Below are 22418 nucleotides of genomic sequence, written 5' to 3' on the forward strand. Positions count from 1 at the left end.
ACCTCTACACAGCAGAAGCAAGGCATATGCCCTCACAGCTATGAAAGCTATCTAGCTTGCTACTTAAAAAAAAATATATATAAGACTTCTACTGTAGGTAACTTTGCCCACTGTGTATGGATGTAGCAGAGCTGGGTGTGTTGGGGCAGCTGTCATGTGTATGGTTGTACACTAGGTATCAGTACACAAGGTATCAGTAGAAGTATCAGAAAAAGAAAAAAAAACACTTTTAGTTTGTCCTGGGATTCGAACTCATGACCTCTACACATTACAGGCAAGGCATTTACCCTCACAGCCATAAAAGCTGTTGAGGTAGTTGCTTAAAAAAAAAAAAATAAGACTTCTACTTATACCTAGTGTACTGATACCTAGTGTACAACCATACACATGACAGCTGCCCCAACACACCCAGCTCTGCTACATCCATACACAGTGGGCAGCTGTCATGTGTATGGTTGTACACTTGGTATCAGTAAACTAGGTATCAGTAGAAGTCTTATAAAAAAAAAAAAACACTTTTAGAAAAGTTTGTCCTGGGATTCGAACTCATGACCTCTACACATCAGAGGCAAGGCATTTACCCTCACAGCCATAAAAGCTGTCAAGGTAGCTGTTTAAAAAAAAAATATATAAGACTTCTACTTATACCTAGTGTACTGATACCTAGTGTACAACCATACACATGACAGCTGCCCCAACACACCCAGCTCTGCTACATCCATACACAGTGGGCAGCTGTCATGTGTATGGTTGTACACTAGATATCAGTACACTAGGTATAATTAGAAGTCTTATATTTTTTTTTTTTTTTTTTTTAAGCATTTACCTAGACGGCTTTCATGGCTGTGAGGGTAAATGCCTTCCTCTGATGTGTAGAGGTCGTGAGTTCGAATCCCAGGACAAACTTTTCTAAAAGACATTCTAAATGATCTCGTAGTGAAGGAGATGATGTCATTAGGGGGCGGGGCGCCATGAGAGGAGTCGCAGGCAGCGGCACCGCACAGACAGCTTCCTCTCAACTGAAGCCGCCCCTCCTCCCTTAACCTGCCCTGCACAGTGCGCTCCGTCTCCCCGTGTGAATCTGATTCAGCCGTGTTCTCCTGGCTTGAGGCTGAAAGGGAACGGCGTTCCTGCCATGAAAAAAGTGCAGGAACGCCGTTCCCATGCGTTCCCCCTCCACTCGACCCCTGATTTTCATGTTGAAAATGGACAGGAGAGTGCAAAGGGAAGCATGGGGAAAGATGTACTTGAGGTAAGCAACTACATGAGCATATCTGTTAAAACATGGTAATACCAGAAAGTCCTTAAGTTTGATCATTTCAGTTATCTCTGAAGGAATGAAAAACAATTGCACCTATCCCATGATTTCACTTGTGTGTATTCCAAATTTGATGTACAATAAGTAAATAGTCCATAGGCCTTCATTTCTCTTCATTTTTATTTCACAGATAACAGTAATAACACTGAATTAAAACTGTATTGTTACTACATACAAGAAACAGCAAACAAGATTTCAGCAAAATTTTCCATTCCTTTATCATTTGTAGATGCTGATTCTCACCAGATAGCACAAAAATTGCGAACAAACACGTTTATGTTCAAAATGTTGCATTATTAGACAATGGTTCTTACACTGATTAATGCCACAACACAATATAAAGTGGACAATGATACCAAGTTCTAAACAGTATTAAATGGTGCAACTACAATAAGCCTAGATGCTCACTTCAGTTAACTGCAAGAATACTGAATACATTTCATAACATAGATGCAGATACCATTTATAGACTGTTGACTGTGTTCATTATTCCACACAAGTCTAAGAAACACAAACATTTTACCCTGTTGTCCTTCAATGTCTTGATCTTGAACACAAAACACTTAAAATGTGGTCAGTTACTACCATATTGTTAACCTGAAGAAGTAATCACTGTACCTTGAGCTGTAATGAAAAGTCACAAATGGCTAATTATCATAGTTGCAATGTCTCCACAATTAGCCAAGCTGTATGGTCATCACTTCAACTACATTATGTATTGCTATAATGATTTTTAATATAAAAACATCACCAAAATCTTCTAAACAAAAATAATCACTTAATAAATTAATTATGTCATGCTTCTACATTCAATATTTCAGTACAGAACTTTTATTCTCATCAAATGTCTATAGTCCTGTACCAATTGAGCTAATAACACTTTCAAACTGAAAAATTTGTCCTATTTGGATAATACTTTATTGCTAGGCTTCCTAAAATTAATCTAACCATAGGTTATCCCACTGCTATGACCCCCAATGATCAGCTGCAATCTCTGATGGAACCTAGCATCAATTCCCCTCCAGCGTCCTCACAGAAGAAACAAAGCATCATACTATATATTTTAAAAATCAATGCCCTGTCTGTCTAATGCATGTAGCTTAGAATTCTCTAATACCTGCAAATAGGTGTTCCAACCCTCTTTAACTAGCTGTGCTCTTATTGGAGACAATTGGTTGGCCCTCCATTGAAAGCATAGTTTCTCCTCAAGTGTCCATCCACAGTTACGTCCTGAAATTCTCATCTAGACACGTCTAGAGTCTGATGGACTTGGTAGCCTTCATGGTATAAATGATAGGTGAAATTATTTCCTAGACCTGCTTATAATAATATAGTGGTTAGTGTCATTAAAGTTTTCATTTGGACAAGCTTTGGCTGTCAAGTCTTCATCCCATCCCAGTCCAAAAAGTAGGCATGTTAGGACCCCTACCTTACACAAATCAGTAGAGTAAACAGGAAGTTCAACAAACTTCACAAATTATTTTCTCATAACTAATAACAAGTACAGAAAAATATTCCCTTTCATCTTCCTTCAAACACATGCCTACTACCCTAGTTGACTGACCTGAAGATGTTTTTTGTCAACCATATACATAACACCCCGTACTGATTAATCTATTAATTTAATCCTTTTATTACATTCATAGTCATTTTATATATCATCATTTTATAGTTGGCTGAATTATCATGCACACTTTCTATATAACATTGTATGGTATGAGTTCAAGGACATGCAAACAGATACACAGAACATGGCTTCAAAACAAACCTGCTGCATATATGTTATACGGTAGCAGCAAATAGGCTAAGCAACCGATCTCTACAAGAAACAAAACCTCAATGACCGGTTGGAACAGAGAAGCATTTTGTTGACCAGTCACAACAGGTTTTCAGGTAAAAATACACTTAATACAATATCTATGATATAACATACATGACACCACATCACAAGAGATGGTGGAGACAATTTTTCTTCTTTTCATTGTGATTATGAAGTTAAAACCTGGCATATAACCCTGAAAGAAATATATAGAAAAAGATAAATGAGCAAGATTTTTTTGGCCTACAAAATATAATTTCGGAATATGATATGAAATGATAACATGAAGATTACTTGTGAATTACCATATTTTTCACCCTATAAAATGCACTTTTTTCTTCCCAAAGTGTGTGTGTGTGTGTGTGGGAGGGGGAAATGTAATTCTGTCTTATGGAGCAAATACTAATGAGCGCTTTGATTATGGAAGCGCTCATTAGTACTGCAGGACCGGGGAGTGGTGAATGCAGTGCTCCCCGGGCTCTGTACTCAACACTTCTGGTCTTCTCCTGCAGTCTGCATCTACACGCTGTGCTGTGACAGCACAGCGTGGCAGGAAGAGCACTGGATCTCACAGCGCGGCAGGAAGAGCACTGGATCTCAGGAGCGGCAGTGTCAGGATCAGGAAAGGTGAGTTGATTTTTTATATTTTTTTGTCTGATCCGAGATCTGATTGGAGGTCTTATAAACATTGAGGATCTGATCTGAGGTCTGATTTGAGGTCTTATTAACATTGGAGGTCTAAGCTGAGGTCTGCTGTGAGTTGTAGTTTTGAAACAGCTGGACAGCCGCAGGTTGGCCATCCCTGCTCTAGGAGAAATGTTGGTGTTAGACATCATCAGTGATGATGTCACCACCTCTGCCCAGCGTGAAGACGTCATCACTAGTGTTGGGCGAGCACCAAAGTGCTCGTGTGCTCGAGGAGAACACTTTGTGATGCTCGGGTGTTCTACCGGGCACCCGAGCACAATGGAAGTCAATGGGAGAGCCCCAGGCACCCCCTGCTCTGATCTGAAGAGGGGAGGGTGTCGGGACTGTAGTTCGGCTTAGGAGTCCCTGCTCTGACTCCATATATAGCTATATCTATATAAGTTAGTGACGGATGCAGAATGGAGGCACAGAACCCCACGGAAGCACTACGGAGTGCTTCAAGTTGAATGGGTCTAAATCCGTTGTGGGAGCCGCACGGATGGTGCCCGTGCATTGGAGACCACAGATTGCGGCCCCCAATGCATGGAACGGCAGAGCAACAGCCATGTGAATGAGCCCTAAGAATGAGATTTCTGTATTTGTCAAGCCCATAACAATGGTATGAAGATCCCACTTTAGTTACACCAAGTGTCACACCCTGTGCTACTTACTGTATGCAACTCATTGACAAATAGACCAAGATCCGTTTATTGGGGAACTGAAGGAAGAAGAGAGAAAAAGGAATGCTATATAAAATACATTTAGTGTTGAGCAAATCGAAGTCAAACCAATTGAATTCAAACCGAATTTTAGGAAAAATTTGATTTGCCACAATGCCGAATTTCTTTGCACTTTGTAACGAACTTATTTTTCCTGAAATGGCGGTAGAAAAAACTACATACTTGCCTCATCCATTTGCTTTCGGAAAGGCCATCACAGCCATCTTGATTTAAGAAATATTGCGCAGTGATCTGATGACACGCACTGGCTGGGCACCAGCTGGATGATGTCCTCATGTCACCGTGCAAGATTTTGTGCTATTTCTTCAATCAAGATGGCAGCAACGGCATCTCCACGAGCTAATGCATAAGGTATGTATTTTTAACCCTGATTTACTCTTGAAACGTCTCAATTTTAGTGTCAGATGCCATGATCAGCGATGAACATGGCATCTGAGTGGTTCAAAAACGGGGCGGCGCAATCGGTGTTCCCCATCATTGCGCCCACTACATAAAATGGAATGCGATTCGTGACAAAGTAAATTGTCACAAATTGAGTTTCTTTGTGAAATTCAGCAAAGCATCTGAATTGAATTTTTGATAGCTTCGCTCATCTCTATATGGATTAAGGGAGTTTGTCACTTTCTAAAAGAATCTCTAAACTTCCAAACCTTGTGGGCACTAGCCTTGGAAATCCTCAAGACTCCTCATCGCTAAGCACCTTGGTTCAGTGTCCCCTGCTGTTCCTGTAGTCAGACTGTAAACAGTGGATGCTGGCAGCTGCAATGTCCATGGCAATCGAGATGGCAGTGATCACTTGATTTACCCATATGACTGCTGCCTTGGATACACCTTCTTCTGACTTCAGCACATGCGCAGGTCCTGCTGCGTGTATCTGCACATGTGCACTGCCAATAAGGTGAGGTGAGGCGATTGCCTCAGGGAGCACCAGGTGGGGACAGGTGGTGGGGGGGGGGGGGGTAGCAGAAGGGCCATGGATAATGAGGTCTTCCATTGTGGAAGCGCTTATCACTGTATATTCAACTGTATCGCTGTTCTAAGGACAGCGATACAGTTGAATGCTGCGGCATTCAAGGGCATGGGAGTGATGTTTCCCTGCCACACCGTTTCCTCTAATAGGCTTTAGTCCTAGTGCCTGTAGCCTATCAGAGGCTGGTGTCATCATCATCATCACGCTGCCTGAGACGGGCTGCATACAGCTTAGTGCACAGACCGATAGAGGTCTGTGTCCTGCACCACATCGCTAACAGCAGAAAGGAGGTAAATATTTGAGTTTACTATTTTTATTTGGCAGCATGCTGTTGGACCACAATGGTGGTCATTATCTTGTAACTGGGGGAAGCTCTATGAGGATATTAGGGTCTCTAAAAGGGCTTTTTTGTACTGACACACATTATAAGGGGTCCGCTATGGGGACATTTGTTCTACTGGAAGCACTAAAAGGAGGTCATTTTTTGTACTGACACCCCTTATAAGGGATATTTTTTGTACTGTCACATTGTAAGGTGATATTTTTTTGTACAGGCACACATTAGGTGGGAATTATTACTACTGGGGCATTATTGTGGGCTTTATTTCTACTGAGGGACTAGGAGGAACATGATAACTAATATTGGCACTATGGGGACATTATTACTAAATGAGGGGCATTTGTACTATTGAGGGCACTGTTACCAATGGTGCACTCTGGCAGAGAAATATTACTATTGGTGGGACTTTTGGGAGGACTGTTACAGTTGGGGCACCTGGCTCAGTATCAGCTTAGAACAATTATTTTTGGAGGACACTGTTTATGGCACTATAAGTGTCAGGGACAGTATTTGCTGGGCATAGTTATTTTTATTGCCACTGTGTGCCAATTATTATTGAAGAGGGCACTGCGTAGTACTAGTATATTTAGGGAACTGTTTCTGCAATATAGTATTAGGGAGCACAGCAGGCACAGTATTGGGGATGGCAGAATGGAGTGTTCAGAAGGTTGGAAGGATGGAAAAGTAGGAAAGTAAGATATTCAATAATAATAAATAAATATTATAATATCTGTTCGCCAAACTCTGCAGAATCATCATGGCAATCTGGTCTGAAAGAAGAAGATGAGGAAAGAGAATATCTACATCAGAGGAGACGTCACTGAATGTAAGAGGTATATGGCACTATTATTATTGAATATCTTACTTTCCCTGAATGTTTTATAGTGCTGTATGTAATGTTTTTCAAGTTTACCTTTAACAGTAGGGGTGAAGGGAAAGGGGTAAGTTGAGAATTTGGCATTGGAGAAAGAGGGGGGAGGGGGTATACATTGGTTCACTTTGTGCCTCAGGCAGCAAAAAGGCTAGGTGCACCTCTGTGTGCTGAGTACTTTCAGTGCAAATGCAGAAAAAGATGTGTCCAGGACAGTGGTCATATGGGTAAGTTGTCTGACCACTACTATCTTGATTGCCATGAAGGCAGCGGTTGCCAGTGTCCACTGTTTACAAACTGAATTCACGGGCAGTGGAGGACACTGAACGGAGGTGACCTGTGTGCATGGAACATTACCATTTTAGCCAAGAAAATGACATTAGACCCAATTTCTCCCTACAACTCTAAATTATGAAGCAGCAACAGCAAGAGTTGAACATCAGTGTAGTAGTCACACATTAGTCAATAAAAGATGACCACCAAGTGCTGAAGGGGTTAGCACATCTTGATCCAATGTTAAGCTTGCCTTATACAGCAGTATATACAGTACAGACCAAAAGTTTGGACACACCTTCTCATTCAAAGAGTTTTCTTTATTTTCATGACTATGAAAATTTTAGATTCACACTGAAGGCATCAAAAGTATGAATTAACACATGTGGAATTATATACATAACAAAAAAGTGTGAAACAACTGAAAATATGTCATATTCTAGGTTCTTCAAAGTAGCCACCTTTTGCTTTGATTACTGCTTTGCACACTCTTGGCATTCTCTTGATGAGCTTCAAGAGGTAGTCATCTGAAATGGTTTTCACTTCACAGGTGTGCCCTGTCAGGTTTAATAAGTGGGATTTCTTGCCTTATAAATGGAGTTGGGACCATCAGTTGTGTTGAGGAGAAGTCAGGTGGATACACAGCTGATAGTCCTACTGAATAGACTGTTAGAATTTGTATTATGGCAAGAAAAAAGCAGCTAAGTAAAGAAAAACGAGGCCATCAATACTTTAGGAAATGAAGGTCAGTCAGCCGAAAAATTGGGAAAACTTTGAAAGTGTCCCCAAGTGCAGTCACAAAAACCATCAAGCGATACAAAGAAACTGGCTCACATGCGGACCGCCCCAGGAAAGGAAGACCAAGAGTCACCTCTGCTGCGGAGGATAAGTTCATCCGAGTCACCAGCCTCAGAAATCGCAGGTTAACAGCAGCTCAGATTAGAGACCAGGTCAATGCCACACAGAGTTCTAGCAGCAGATACATCTCTAGAACAACTGTTAAGAGGAGACTGTGTGAATCAAGCCTTCCTGGTAGAATATCTGCTAGGAAACCACTGCTAAGGACAGGCAACAAGCAGAAGAGACTTGTTTGGGCTAAAGAACACAAGGAATGGACATTAGACCAGTGGAAATCTGTGCTTTGGTCTGATGAGTCCAAATTTGAGATCTTTGGTTCCAACCACCGTGTCTTTGTGCGATGCAGAAAAGGTGAACGGATGGACTCTACATGCCTGGTTCCCACCGTGAAGCATGGAGGAGGAGGTGTGATGGTGTGGGGGTGCTTTGCTAGCGACACTGTTGGGGATTTATTAAAAAATTGAAGCCATACTGAACCAGCATGGCCACCACAGCATCTTGCAGCGACATGCTATTCCATCCGGTTTGCGTTTAGTTGGACCATCATTTATTTTTCAACAGGACAATGACCCAAAACACACCTCCAGGCTGTGTAAGGGCTATTTGACCATGAAAGAGAGTGATGGGGTGCTTCGCCAGATGACCTGGCCTCCACAGTCACTGGACCTGAACCCAATCGAGATGGTTTGGGGTGAGCTGGACCGCAGAGTGAAGGCAAAAGGGCCAACAAGTGCTAAGCATCTCTGGGAACTCCTTCAAGACTGTTGGAAGACCATTTCAGGTGACTACCTCTTGAAGCTCATCAAGAGAATGCCAAGAGTGCGCAAAGCAGTAATCAAAGCAAATGGTGGCTACTTTGAAGAACCTAGAATATGACATAGTTTCGCACTTTTTTGTTATGTATATAATTCCACATGTGTTAATTCATAGTTGTGATGCCTTCAGTGTGAATCTACAATTTTCATAGTCATGAAAATAAAGAAAACTCTTTGAATGAGAAGGTGTGTCCAAACTTTTGGTCTGTACTGTATGTACAATACATACTATACATACTAATAGATACCAACTTCTTACCCTTTCCTGCTACTACATTCATTCTACATTTACTGAGTCATCTCATGAAGCTAATTCTGCCATCTGCAAGTTATTAGTAGGTCGAACGGAATGATGTGTAAGTACTTCTCTCGTGTGCTCCATTTTCAAATCAAATTAGAAAATATTACCTCTAACTTCTAGTTTGCAGTCCACCTCAGCTTCTCCTAAGTCATTGATGGCTTTGCAAGTGTAGGTTCCACCATCAAAAGGACTTGGTTTGCGTATGTTCAAAGTAAGGACTCCTTGGTTATGTTTCATGAGGAATTTGGGATCATCTTTAATCTCCATTTTATTTTTCATCCAGATAACTTTAGGCTAAAATAGATACAGAGGATTACAGGGTTTATAGAATAGATCTTAAAGGGGTTATTCAATCCCTATAATGACCCCCAGAATTCCCGGACCACTCCTCTAGAGCATACTTACCTGCTCCCCAGCATCCACATCCCTCTGGATCCTTGCACGGCTACCACTGCATCTACCCATCGCGCGGATCAAAATATCCAGTGACGGGAGGGTGCAGCCAATAGCAGGCTGTGACGGTGACCAGCCTCTTTAGCTCCGGAGAGATGCAGCGGTGGCCGTGCAGGGATCCAGAGGGACACAGGTGGCAGGGAGCAGGTAAGTATGCTCTAGAGCCGAGGCCCAGGCATTCTGGAGGTCATTATAGGGATTGAATAACCCCTTTAAGAAATATGTTCTGCAACAGATAAAAAACACTCTCAAGAAGACTTGGTTTCTTATTTATAAATGGCTAAATTATTTTAGCTTTCTTAAGTGTACAAAGTTCTGCAGTATGTTTTATACAAAAGACAGCTGCATACCTTTGGATGACCTCTTACAGCACAATTCAAGGCTGTGCTATATCCAGCTACAACTACCCGGTCTGTGAGAGGAGTAAGGAACTTGGGAGCCTCATTGATATCCATTTCGTTGTAATCGCGAGGTTTGTAGATTAAACCTGTGGAGAACACATACAGAGTAACAGGAATTAAAGGGGTTGTGGGGTGCAAGTATACTCATAACTTATCCTTAAGATATGTCATCAACATCAGATATGTAGGGGTCTGTCTCCTGGAGCTCCTGTTGATCAGCTGTTTGAAGAGTCTATAATGCCCATGTGAGCACTGGATCCTCTTTATTGCTTCACTGCACACTGTTTAATTTGTCGTGCCGGCGCAGTGGAACTACAACAGCTTGTTCGGTTCACTGGAACGAGATGAGCTGTTGTAGTTTCACTGCACCACTGCTACAAGATGCATGGCATGCAATGAAACAGTGAAGAGGATGCAAGAACGCTGAGACCTTTCAAACAGCTGATCAGAGGATAGAGTAAAGCATCTAGTAGTAAGCTTAAACAATCTAAACTTAAACTCGCAGAGTAAGCATATTACTATTTTAACAAAATCATCAACATTAAAGAAGTTAACCTCTAGCCACAGATCCATAGAGATTAATGGAGCAATAATGCATATGCTTGACCTGCTTATATTATTTGTTTGATTCTATTGCTGTGTTTATGCTATGAGCTTGGGTCTGTTACTGTTTGCATGTTATGAGCCTGGTTCTGGTGCTGCATTTATGTTATGAGCTTTGTTCTGGATTTATATTATGACATTGCTTCTCGGGCTGTAATTATATAAAAAAAACTATAGTGTTACAGTATTTATGCAATGAGCCTATTTATACTACTGTAATTATGTACTGAGATTAGATTTTGGTGCTGTTTCTATGTTGAACTTGGTTCTACTGCTGTTTCTACGTTATGAGCTTTGTACTGGAAAACGATTGATTCTCATACTGTATTCATGTAATAGGCTTGGTTAAGCTACTAGCGGGGTGTGTGTGTGAATGTGGCGGTGTTTTTTTTTTTTTACAAGGCTCTATTGTCTAAATGCCTACACAGTCCTAGAGCCAGCACTGAAGTTAAGGATGAGTTGCTGCTAGAGATGGCCTTGCGGTTTGCCCTGCGGTCTTTTTCGCGCTGAACTTTGTGCGTTTGCAATTCGCCGAAACTGCGAACATATGGCGATGTCCGCTGGTGCCATATTATTTTGCATTGCACCGAGATTTGACCCATGACACACACATCAGGTGGGACAGGAAAGCTAATTGATACGTTTCAGCACATGGACACACCCTATAACAGAACCCGATATGGCAGCCATTTTACATTCTGTGTTTTGCCAGTGTAGGGAGCGGTTGCTTTGTGGAGCAGGGACAGACTGTTAGGGACACCAAATGCTAGCTAATAGGGCCACAAAACTCCTTTTAAGGACTGGTATAGGGTGTGATATACTGAGGGGTGTAATATACTTATAATATACTTTCTAACATATTATAGAGTCTTTGTATTGTGGAGCAGTTGTGTGCACTTCTGCTGTGATACCGCAGGTAAATAGAGTGACAAGCGCTATTGCAACAACTATGGGTGTGATATACCTGTTCTCCCCCCCAAAAAAGGATTGAGGGGTGCAATATACCTGCTTCCACAAAATACTGATTGAGGGGTGCGACATACCTGCTTCGACCAAATATTGATTGAGGCCTGCAATATATCTGCTTCCACCAGATATTGCTTAAAGGGTTCTATATACCTGCTTCCACAAAACACAGATTGAGAGGTGCGATATACCTGATTTCACAAAATACTGATTAAGGGTTTTTTATATACCTGCTTCCACAAAATACTGATTGAGGGGTGTGATATACTTGCTTCCACAAAATATTGAATAAGAGGTTCTATATACCCGTTTCCACAAAATACTGATTGAGGTTTTTTATATACCTGCTTCTAAAAATACTAATTAAGGGGATTGATATACCTACGTCTACAAAATAATGAATAAGGGGTACCTGCTTCCACAAAATACAGATTGAGGATTGCGATATACCTGCTTCCACCAAATATTGATTAAGGGGTTCTATATAACTGCTTTCACAAAATACTGATTAAGGGGACTGATATACCTGCTACCACCAAATATTGATTGAGGCCTGCAATACACCTGGTTCCACCAAATACTGATTAAGGGGTTTGATATACCATCTTCCACCAAATACTGATTGAGGCCTGCGATATACCTTCTTCCACAAATACTGCTCTCCTCTAGGGACTTTGGCACAGGGTCATTTTGAAAATGACAGGCAGAGGAAGAGGCAGGTCGTTCCGCAGGGGTGGTAGGGGTCGTGCAGGTGCACCAGGCAGTTTCCTAAGAGGATAGTTGGAGAAGGTGCATGCGATTACGTCAAAGGACGCACCAGAGTTGGTTGAGTGGCTCACTCAGCCTTCCGTTTCTGCACCCTCCAGATCCTTGGTATCTGCACCCTCCTCACTCTCTGCTGTGTGCAACCCCAAAGACACCACCACCACCACCACCATAGCCCCTCCACTCGAGTCAGAGGAATTATTTTCCCATCCATTCCGACCTTACCGATGCGCAGTCATTCTTGGCATCGGATGAGGAAGAGGAGGTAGCAACGGCCGCCACCCAGCAGTCTGATGACAGTACCCAGATCAGCCCAAGGAGGGTGGTCCCCACTGTTGCTGCCTACTCCGAGATCTCTAATGTCAGTATGTCAGTAGTGGTGAAGGTGCCGATGATGACGTGTCGATGATTGTCACGTGGGTGCCCACAAGAGAGGAAGAGTAGGGGAGTTCAGAGAGAAAAACAGAGCAGCAGATAGAGAGGAGAAGGAGGAGAAGCAGGCAGAACTCGCAGTGCACAGGAGGCAAAAAGCAGACTGCAAATGTATCTGGAGTGAGCAATCCACCATGAACGGTCACATCTTGCACTCCCAGGATGCCGGCACATGGCTCCGCAGTGTGGGCTTTATTTAATGTGTCAAATGCTGACAATAGTGTTGCCATCTGCAGCCCAAATGTTCGAGCGTAAAAAGTTGATGACGCGGGGTAACCCTCTTGCCCAATGGCTGACCGCTGGTTTGCTAGAACGCCAACTACTTCCATATAAACTGGTGTACTAGGAGGCCTTTAGAAATGTTGTGGCCATTGGAAAACCGCAATGGAAAGTCCCCGGAAGAAATATTTCTCCCAGAAGGGCACCCCAGAGCTCTATGACCACGTTCAGCGGCAAGTGAATATATCTCTGGCACACAGTGTCGGTGCCAAGATACATCTGACCACAGAGACGTGGTCTAGCAAACAGGGAAGGCACACATCTTTTACTGCCCTCTGCATGAACCTTCTGACGGCCATCAAGCATGTAACCCGTGGCACCCATGTGGATTTGGTGCTACCGCCACGGATTGCATGCAGGCCTGCCTCTTCTTCTCCTCCTCCTACTCCATCCTCCGTCTTCTCCTCGGCTGACTCCTCCTTTTCCACTGCTACCGCCTCTTCCGCTGCACCCCCAAGCTCGCCAGAACCTATTTGACGTGCCAGCTGAGAAATTGCCATGCTGTACTGCCGCTGTTGTGCCTGGAAGCCAAGAGCCACACCGGTCCTGCACTGCTTTCAGCTCTGTGGTCACAGGCCGATCAGTGGCTAACCCCGCTCAATTTGACAGTTGGTAAAGTGGTGTGCGACAACGGTGCCAATCTGCTGAGTGCACTGAAACAGGGCAAAATGACACAGGTGCCGTGAATGGCACATGTCCTGAACTTAGTCGTGCAGAGATTCGTTGCCAAATACCCCAGGGTCCAAGACGTCTTGTGGCAGGCCAGGAAAATCTCTGGCCATTTTAGAAGATCTCATATGACCGTGTCTCGCCTTGCTGACATTCTGGCGTGACACCACTTGCCCGTCAGATGTCCGTTTTGTGACAGCCCGACGCACTGGAACTCCACCTTGTATATGCTTGATAGGCTGCTCCAGCAGCAATGTGCTGTTAATGACTACTTTGAATGAAGTCTGTAGAAGGACAGGTTCTGGTGAGCTTGGTTTCTTTTCACCGAGCCAGTGGCTGCTCATGCGCAACACATGCAGACTTCTGCGGCCATTTGATGAGATCACCAAACTGGTGAGTCGCAGCCAGGGCACCATCAGTGACATCGTACCTTACACCTTCTTTCTGGAGCAAGCATTTCGTCATGTCATTGATCAAGCCGTCGAGGAGCCGGAGCTGGAAGATGAGGAAGTCACAATACAGAATGAATTCCCAGGGGGGGCTACTCCATCTGAGACATGTCAGCAGGAGTTTGAAGAGGAGTCAGACGAGGATGGTGGCTGGGGGGAGGAGGAGCAAGAAGAGCAAGCTTTGAGGGGTACTTTAAACTTTTCAGGGATCCCTGGTGTTGTCCGTGGCTGGGGGGAGGAGACAGAGGACGACATTCTCCTGGGCAATGAGTAGGAGCCAGGGTGCTCCACCACTTCCAATTTAGTGCAAATGGGGGCCTTCATGCTCCAGTGTTTGAAGAGGGACCCCCATATATAAAGCATAAAGGGTAAGGACCAGTACTGGGTGGCAACGTACTTAGACCTCCTCGTACAAACACAAAATAGCGGACATGTTACCAGCATCATAGATTGCTGTCAGAATGCAGCATTTCCAGGCCTTACTGCGAAAGATGCTGCATTCTGCGGTTGCGGGCGCTGGCAAAGGAATTTCCACCCACAGCAAAAAAGGTGCGAGTAACAATCCTACAGTGCCTGCAAGAAAAGGGCGGTTTTAAGATGTGCTGGTCACTTTGGATATGAGATTATTCTTGCTGCTAACCCATCGACAGTCGCCCTCTGTATCCAGCCTCAGGGAACGCCTAGACTGACAGGTGTCCGACTACATTGGGTTAATGGTCGATGTGGATGCTCTGAGAAGTGAGGAACCCCTGGACTACTGGGTGTGCAGGCTTGACCTGTGGCCAGAACTGGCACAATTTGCCATGGAACTCTTAGCTTGCCCCTCGTCGAGTGTCCTGTCCGAAAGGTTGTGCAGCGCAGCAGAGGGGATTGTGACCGATAAGCGCACTCGCCTAGCTTTCTAAAAATGAATGAGGCATGGATCTCGGAGGAATTCAACACCTGTGACGACCACGTATAATTGAATTTCCTCATACCAGCCCACACATATCCACCACCACCCAGAACAAAGAATGGTCCTTGTCTTATCTATATACAGCGGCATAAAAGGTCTTTTCTGTCAGGTGAATGCCTAATTTTTGGGGCCTGTACTCCACTGGCCTACAGTAAAATTGTTATTCAGTGACCGCCTAATGTACCTCTAGTCACATAATCACTTGTTCTTTTATGTCAGGTGAATGCCTAATTTTTGGAGCCTGTACTGGCCTACATTAAAATTGTTATTCAGTGACCGCCTAATGTACCTCCAGCAACATAATCACTTGTTCTTTTCTGTCCGGTGAATGCCTAATTTTTGGGGCTTGTACTCCACTGGCCTACAGCAAAAGTGTTATTCAGTGACCGCTTAATGTACCTCCAGCCACATAATCACTTGTTCCATTCTGTAAGATGAATGCCTAATTTTTGGGGCCTGTACTCCCTTGGCCTAAAATAAAATGTTCTAGGCTTCAGCAGGGCACATTTTTGAGAGTTTCCCTTTAAGACGCATAAAAATGGCCCCTGATTAAAATACATCTTTTTTGTGGGAATTTTTGCCATTGACCCCCCTCTGGTATGTCACTGTCTATGTTGTGGGACTATTTGTGCACTTCTAGTAAGGTGTTTCAGGTTTGCCTGCCTTTAAAGTCAATGGGGTCCGCTGGGAACGCCCGGCTTGCGAATATTTGATCGTGAACATGCATTTGCGAATCGTCGCGGCCAATGTTCGTCCATCACTATTTGCTGCTATTGGACCAGTGCTGTGTGCTTGTACCTCAAGTTAAGATTAGCCAGCCCCTGCTCAGAACAGAGTGGAGTTACAAAAAAATGTCTACTTGTTTCAATTAACATGTGTAATGCTTAATTTCTTCTTTGGAATAACTGCAGAGAGTTTTGCACATCTGCTGGGTCTCCCACAGAATAGAGCTTGTTGCTGACTGTTCCAGCAGTGGGACATCATGACTTGGTTGGTGGGAGACCCATTAACAAAAAGACAACTTCTTTAAAAACACTTCAAATCTTTGGCCAGTTGATTATTTGTTAGCCTATAAGCCACAGTCCAGTTATGTATGGTTTTTATTTTAGACTAGCTGTAATGATGGTGCGTGCTACAACAATATATACAGTGAACTACATGCCTGACCTTTTATGAAAAACACATGGATGCTGGTTTCACAAATGTGACATCTCTAGCAGGTGGACAAGACTGAGTCCTAGATAATCTTCTATGTGCTTAGTTGAAACAGTCCGATACATTTAAATAGATGCATTGATAAATATGCCCCATTGCCTCTGCTATTCCACTCACCAGTTTTCTCTATGACGGCTGTGTTCTTAGAAACTCCAGGAGTATCGCTTAGGCCAACAATATTCTCACTGTATACTCTAAAGTAATACTCATTTCCCATGATCAGGTCAGAGACTGTGCAGCGTGGCTGACGATTGTGCTCATATATAGTGAACCATTCCTGGAATGGGAAAATGAAGAGTACTTGTTTTAGGACAACAAGGCAATATAGATGACGTAGGTAGGCATCAAGAGACTGATATCAACATCCAAAATATATGATAATAAAATAAGAAAAGCATCTCACCATTGTCTTCTTATCAGCTTTTTGAATAGTGTAACCTGTGATATCTGAATTTCCATTGTCCTTGGGTTGCTGCCATTCCAGTAGAGCATTAAATCCCCAAACCTCTTTGACCATCACAGCGTGTGCAGGACCAGGCTTATCTGTGTGATAAAGTCATGTTTGGAAAGTGGAATAAATAAGTAGTATACGCTAAATACCTGTTCTACAACAAAGCCTGTTTGAGGACTGTTGCTGCGCTTCATGTCAGGCACTACAGTGAAGGATCAGCGGAATCCTGCTAAAATTGTGGAGCCTTTTTATGTTGCTTATTCACATTCTGGGGATCAGACCTCCAAAGATCACATATTAAAGGCCTACACTACGGACAAACCTTTGAATCAGATAATGAACATAAACCAATTATGTAACCAATAGATACATGTCTTATACCTGCAGTAAATGGAGATCATCCATGTCGCTGGACCACCATAGTACCATGATTAAGGAGAAGGCTCACTGTTGTTCAAATTGAAGAATGTAATTTGTTTTATCCCTTCATCCACACACAGTTCAAACTGCTATTTGCATGCATGTAGTATTAATAATATAGTATGCAACTTCAATCACAGTCAGTTTCCGGGAGGTTAACACATGGGGACCAGCAAGGCAGCGGCATTGGGGGAGTAAAGGGGACAAATGGACAAATACAGCCTTGGCAAGCAGATAGGTATGCTTCCCACTGCAGGTCTGGCCAAAGGGATGTCTGCCCAAAAGGTTCCTTTAATGTATAAATTATTAATGGGGTGACCATTCATGTTCAGGAGCTGTACCTGGTATTGCAGTTCATTCCCATTCAAGTAAAGAGTTGAGTTGCAAAACCAGACACATAGACATACCCACCAGATAAGAGTTGAGCTCTTTGTCAAAAAGACAAAAAGTTAAACTTTTTTTTACATTCTGGACAGCCTCTTTAAATATTCATTCAGGCTGCTATTTATAGTCAATTTTTATAATAGAGGCAACCATGGAACTAAAGTGTCTGGTTCTACATTCTGAACACAGTGGATCTTCATCATGTCTAAATACTGACATCTTGATCTTAGGCTACTTTCACACTGGCGTTTCAGGGTCCGCTTGTGAGATCCGTTTCAGGGCTCTCACAAGCGGCCCAAAATGGATCAGTTCAGCCCCAATGCATTCTGAATGGATAAGGATCTGTTCATAATGCATCAGTTTGGCTGCGTTTTTTAGATGGTCACTAAAATGCAGCTTGCAGCGTTTTGGTGACCATCTGACTATGCGGAGTCAAACTGATCCGTCCTGACTTACAATGTAAGTCAATGGGGATGGATCCGTTTTTCACTGAGACAATATGGTGCAATTGAAAACGGATCCGTCCCCCATTGACTTTCAATGTAAGTCAAGATGGATTTGTTTTGACTTAGACTTTTTTTTTATGAATAATGCAAACGGATCCGTTCTGAATGGGTACAAGCATTTGCATTATTGGTGTGGATCCGTCTGTGCAGATACAAGACGGATCCGCACCAAATGCCAGTGTGAAAGTAGCCTTACAAACTATCATAATGGAAAAAAAATGTTCCTGGAGATCAGCAAAACATTCCCTATGACTAAAATGTTGTCCAGCTTACATATTAATGTAACCAAGCTAAATGTCCATCTTGTTATTCAAGTGTTGAGTCAAGCAGCAGGTTTGATCTGTGTGTGGCTAGCTTCAAGTGAGTTTCAGACCAGAAGCTATTTGAATCAAATTTCCTACAAATTCTAGGCTTAATGCCAGTATGACCACTTAGGGTCATTCCAGCCTATTTATCTGCTTTGAAAGATAGAGATCAAGGGCCCTATTACACTGCCGGATGTTTGGGCAGTGCCATTACACATAGGCCGATGCAAACTTTGAATGTGGGATGATGGATTGCTACAACAGTTGTTCCACCCTCATTCTCTTCTATTCCTTATTTGCAGCAGTTCTCTGATTACACAGGAAGATGTATTGCCGATAATTGGGCAACTTTCACCTTATGAAAGATGGCCATCAGCATATCAACGACGGTTTGCTCATTGATCGGGTGATCGGCTGCTCGATTAAACGGGGACAATTATCGGGAACAAGTCTTCATATGAATGCTTGTTCCCGATAATTGGCCCAAAAATCGTACAGTCTAATAGGGCCTTTACTCTTTTTGTGTCCACAATCTATGCATATATTTCAAGGTGCCACACAATGGTCGAATGCTTGTGAGTGGGGAGAGATGAATGCGTTGCTTATAGACATTTCTGGTGGAAACCTATCTCCTTTGAGAACAAAGGATCACACATGCCGAAAAAAATAATTTATACAGGCAAACCGAACATTGGCTGAGTATCCACTACACCGAAATCGGTGTATTCAGCTGACTTTAGTCTAATGTTCCCAGCTAGCTTTGGTTCAGGTTTTGATAAAGATGGCACTGAATAGCACACTGTCATCACCTGAATCATGATGTCATACTGAGCATGTCATCCATCTAATGTGACACAGAAGTGAACTAATGATATTCTCCTATTTGTCATCCATTTTATCATGTGTGTACCTATTCCTTACAAATAACCAAAAAAGCTGCCCTGGTTGGGTGCATTACCTATTTAAGGGGTGCTGAGAGACTAGATAAACCTTCACTTCATAACATCTACAATTTTAGAAAGCAAAAGTGGGAAACCAACCCAAGGATCATGGAATGGAAATCTGGGCCAACAAACATCAGTTCCTTTTGTTCAAGGTGGTTGGGTGTGTAATGGTGTCATCAAATGCTCCATGAGAGTCCCATTTTTATATATGTTTATATATATATTCTTTTGACTATATGATGGGCCAGTCTTCTGTTATTCTTACTAGAGGTTCATGAATGACTTGCTAGTAGTCTGCAATAAAGATCCAGTTGGTGCTTCCAGAGTCAAACTGTTTAAGGACATACCCTAACTGGGAATACCCAGATGGATCTTCATTGCAAATGTCTAGTAATGAATTCAAAAAAATCTAATAGAAATAAAGGAACAGCACAATACAGAATCATAAGTTTTATGCTATTAAACTGTTATTACATGGGGAATGCAAAAAGTTTTTGAAATATACATGTCAGGACAAGTAAGAGGTCCTCTTTAACTTTTAAAATATAAAGTATACAAGATAGCATGACATGATGGGTCCTACATTTTAATTTAAAGACCATTGTGGCCTACGCATCTGGCTGTATAAAAAGGGATGCCTCATGAAGATGATCCCTGCAGTTCATGTATGTGAAGCATTTGATTATCATACAGGGAAAGAGTCAACGGACCATACATTTATTTTATAGTGGCCACTACAGGGAAGATGTAGTTTTACATGCTAAAACTCTGACCATATAAAGCAGTTCTCTAGTTTAGACACTTATCAAACCCATATGCTGTTTATTGATTTATGATAAAATCTACTTCCACGTTAATCATGTGTCTAATACCAGTAACACTATTTATTTTAGAAAGGCAATTCGCCAACATACAAGCCTTGCTGGAAAAATTCCTCGTATCAGATGGATAAGATCATTTTCATAACTATTTGTAGGCCGATAAATGTATGTTTTCAAATCTGAATTAGGATGTATTAAAATAAACCTCACACATTCTGCAGCTCGCTGGAGCTAGGGTTAAGCATCCATAACGGGATATTATCCACTAGGATTAGTTAAATATAGTTCAGATAAGGAAACCCGATCTTTACAGATATTCCTCCCCCTGAACTTTAAATCTTGCTCTTGCACCAGTCAGCAATATGAAGACAGACATGGACATGTTAGTCAGACTGTCTGCATACATTTAGACTGTGAAATATATTCAGTAACACCAGAGATATTTCAACATAAATCAACACATCTAGTGGACATTATACAAAGCATTAAAGGGTGGTCATGCAGAAAGGTCACCTACAAAGGTAGGCCTTATTCCACAAATGAGATGAATTATGAACCTACATTTCTCATCATATTTCCTCATATATAACATAATATCTAAAATAATGGTATATAAGTATAATGTTTAACAAAAAAATTAATGTGGCTGAATGTAAAGAGGCGGAATTGTACTACAAATTCCTATCAGAGATTATCTGGGTTCCTGCCGAAAAAGGTTAAGCGGCATAGCCATTACCGAGTCCCAATCAGCAATAACAAGAACCAGTAGGTATAAGTTACTCTTCCACTAAGATACCTTACCACATATAACATTACAAATACAGTATTGTTAGAAGATTAAAAAAAATTACAATTTGTGCTCAACATTTTAGATTTGCCCATTTAATACAAATGTATAATTATAATAAAATGTCTCTTTGTACAGTAGCTGAGAGTTTGTCATCTGTTTTTCGTTACAAATAGACAGTGGCGTCTGTAGCTTTCAAATTTTGGGGGGGGGGGGGGGGGCACACTGGGGGCCAGGACAAAAGTAGGGGGGGAAGCTATAACAACGATACATTTACACAAGTACGCTTAGAAATGCTGCAATACTTTACCCAATACCTAAAACCGCAACAGGGAAGAAAAGTCCAGCTGTCTGTGGATGACACTTTTATAGAGAGGGGGATCTGTGGATGACACTGCTATGGGGGGGGATCTGTGGATGCCACATACCGTATATAGCATCTTATGCTATATGTGTCATACACAGATCCACCCCATGACAGTGTCATCCCCATTTCTCCCTCCATAACAGTGTCATCCACAGATCTCCCTCCCTATAACAGTGTCATCCACAGATCTCCCTCCCCGCCTCTCACAGGAGTGCACATATATGACATAAACATATTTCACATGAACACTTACAGTTACTTGGCTTGGCCCTTGGGGATCTCGGACGCCACTTCAACATTTGGCCGGGGGCTTGGCAGAGCTGATGTTGTGTTTTATCCTAATGAGAAAGATTTCATAATAAGGATTTGGAGAAGGGGCAGAGGGATAGCAGAGCAGGGAGAGGCTGGTGCTGCTACTAGGGGGTCATACCATGGGGGAGTAATAAAACCCACCATAATGCCCCCCAGTAGAAATAATTATCCTTATAATGTGCAAAACATACCCCCTTATGCACCCAGTTGAGCTAATGTCCCCCATAATGTGCCAGCTGAAAATACCCCTATATAGTGCCCCCAATAAATGCCTCCATAGTGCTCCTCTCCCCCCTTCCTGCTAATGCCCCCCATAATGTACCGGTATAAAATGCCCCATATATTGTGCCCTCAGTGTCCCCCATAATTTTTAAGTATAAAATGCCCCTTCTTAGTGCCCCCCGTAGATGACTCCATAGTACTCCTCTCTCCCCTTCTCCATAGTACCCACCATAATGTGTCCCAGTATAAAATGCTACTGTACAGAGCCCCCCATATAAAACACCCCTTCTTTGTGGCCTCAGTTGATGCCCCTATAGTGCCCACCAATAATGTGCCAGTAATAAGTGCCCTCAATAACGTGCCACTGCCAGTAACAAGAGCCCCCCATCACGTGCCAGTAACAAGAGCCCCCCAATGAGCCAGTAATAAGCCCCATCACGTGCCAGTAACAAGAGCCCCCATCACGTGCCAATAATAAGCCCCCCATCACGTGCCAGTAATAAGCCTCCCCATTATGTGCCAGTAATAGGCCCCCTATTACGCGCCAATAATAGGCCCCCCATTACGTGCCAGTATTAAGCCCCCCATTACGTGCCAGTATTAAGCCCCCCATGTTCCCGTATTAAGCCTCCCATCGTGCCAGAATTAAGCCCCCCCATCACGTGCCAGTATTAAGTCCCCCATCATGTGCCAGTATTAAGTCCCCCCATCATGTGCCAG

The 22418-nt window shown here is 42.7% G+C and overlaps 1 protein-coding gene across 3 annotated transcripts in view; it reads right to left on the reverse strand.

Moving 5' to 3' along the window:
* Positions 1-1416: 1416 nt before the first annotated feature.
* Positions 1417-22418, reverse strand: part of LOC122928627 (myosin-binding protein C, fast-type-like) — a 262327-nt gene continuing 241325 nt past the window's right edge. For all 3 annotated transcript variants that reach the window (XM_044281649.1, XM_044281647.1, XM_044281648.1), the window contains 6 exons: positions 16583-16722; positions 16297-16456; positions 9796-9932; positions 9100-9286; positions 4496-4542; positions 1417-3333 (listed from right to left, as the gene is read on the reverse strand). In XM_044281649.1, coding sequence (XP_044137584.1) covers positions 4532-4542; positions 9100-9286; positions 9796-9932; positions 16297-16456; positions 16583-16722 — 635 coding nt within the window. In that variant the 3' untranslated portion in view covers positions 1417-3333; positions 4496-4531. The remainder of the gene's footprint in view (positions 3334-4495; positions 4543-9099; positions 9287-9795; positions 9933-16296; positions 16457-16582; positions 16723-22418) is intronic.

Source organism: Bufo gargarizans, chromosome 2, assembly GCF_014858855.1.
Source record: "Bufo gargarizans isolate SCDJY-AF-19 chromosome 2, ASM1485885v1, whole genome shotgun sequence".
Classification (NCBI taxonomy): domain Eukaryota; kingdom Metazoa; phylum Chordata; class Amphibia; order Anura; family Bufonidae; genus Bufo; species Bufo gargarizans.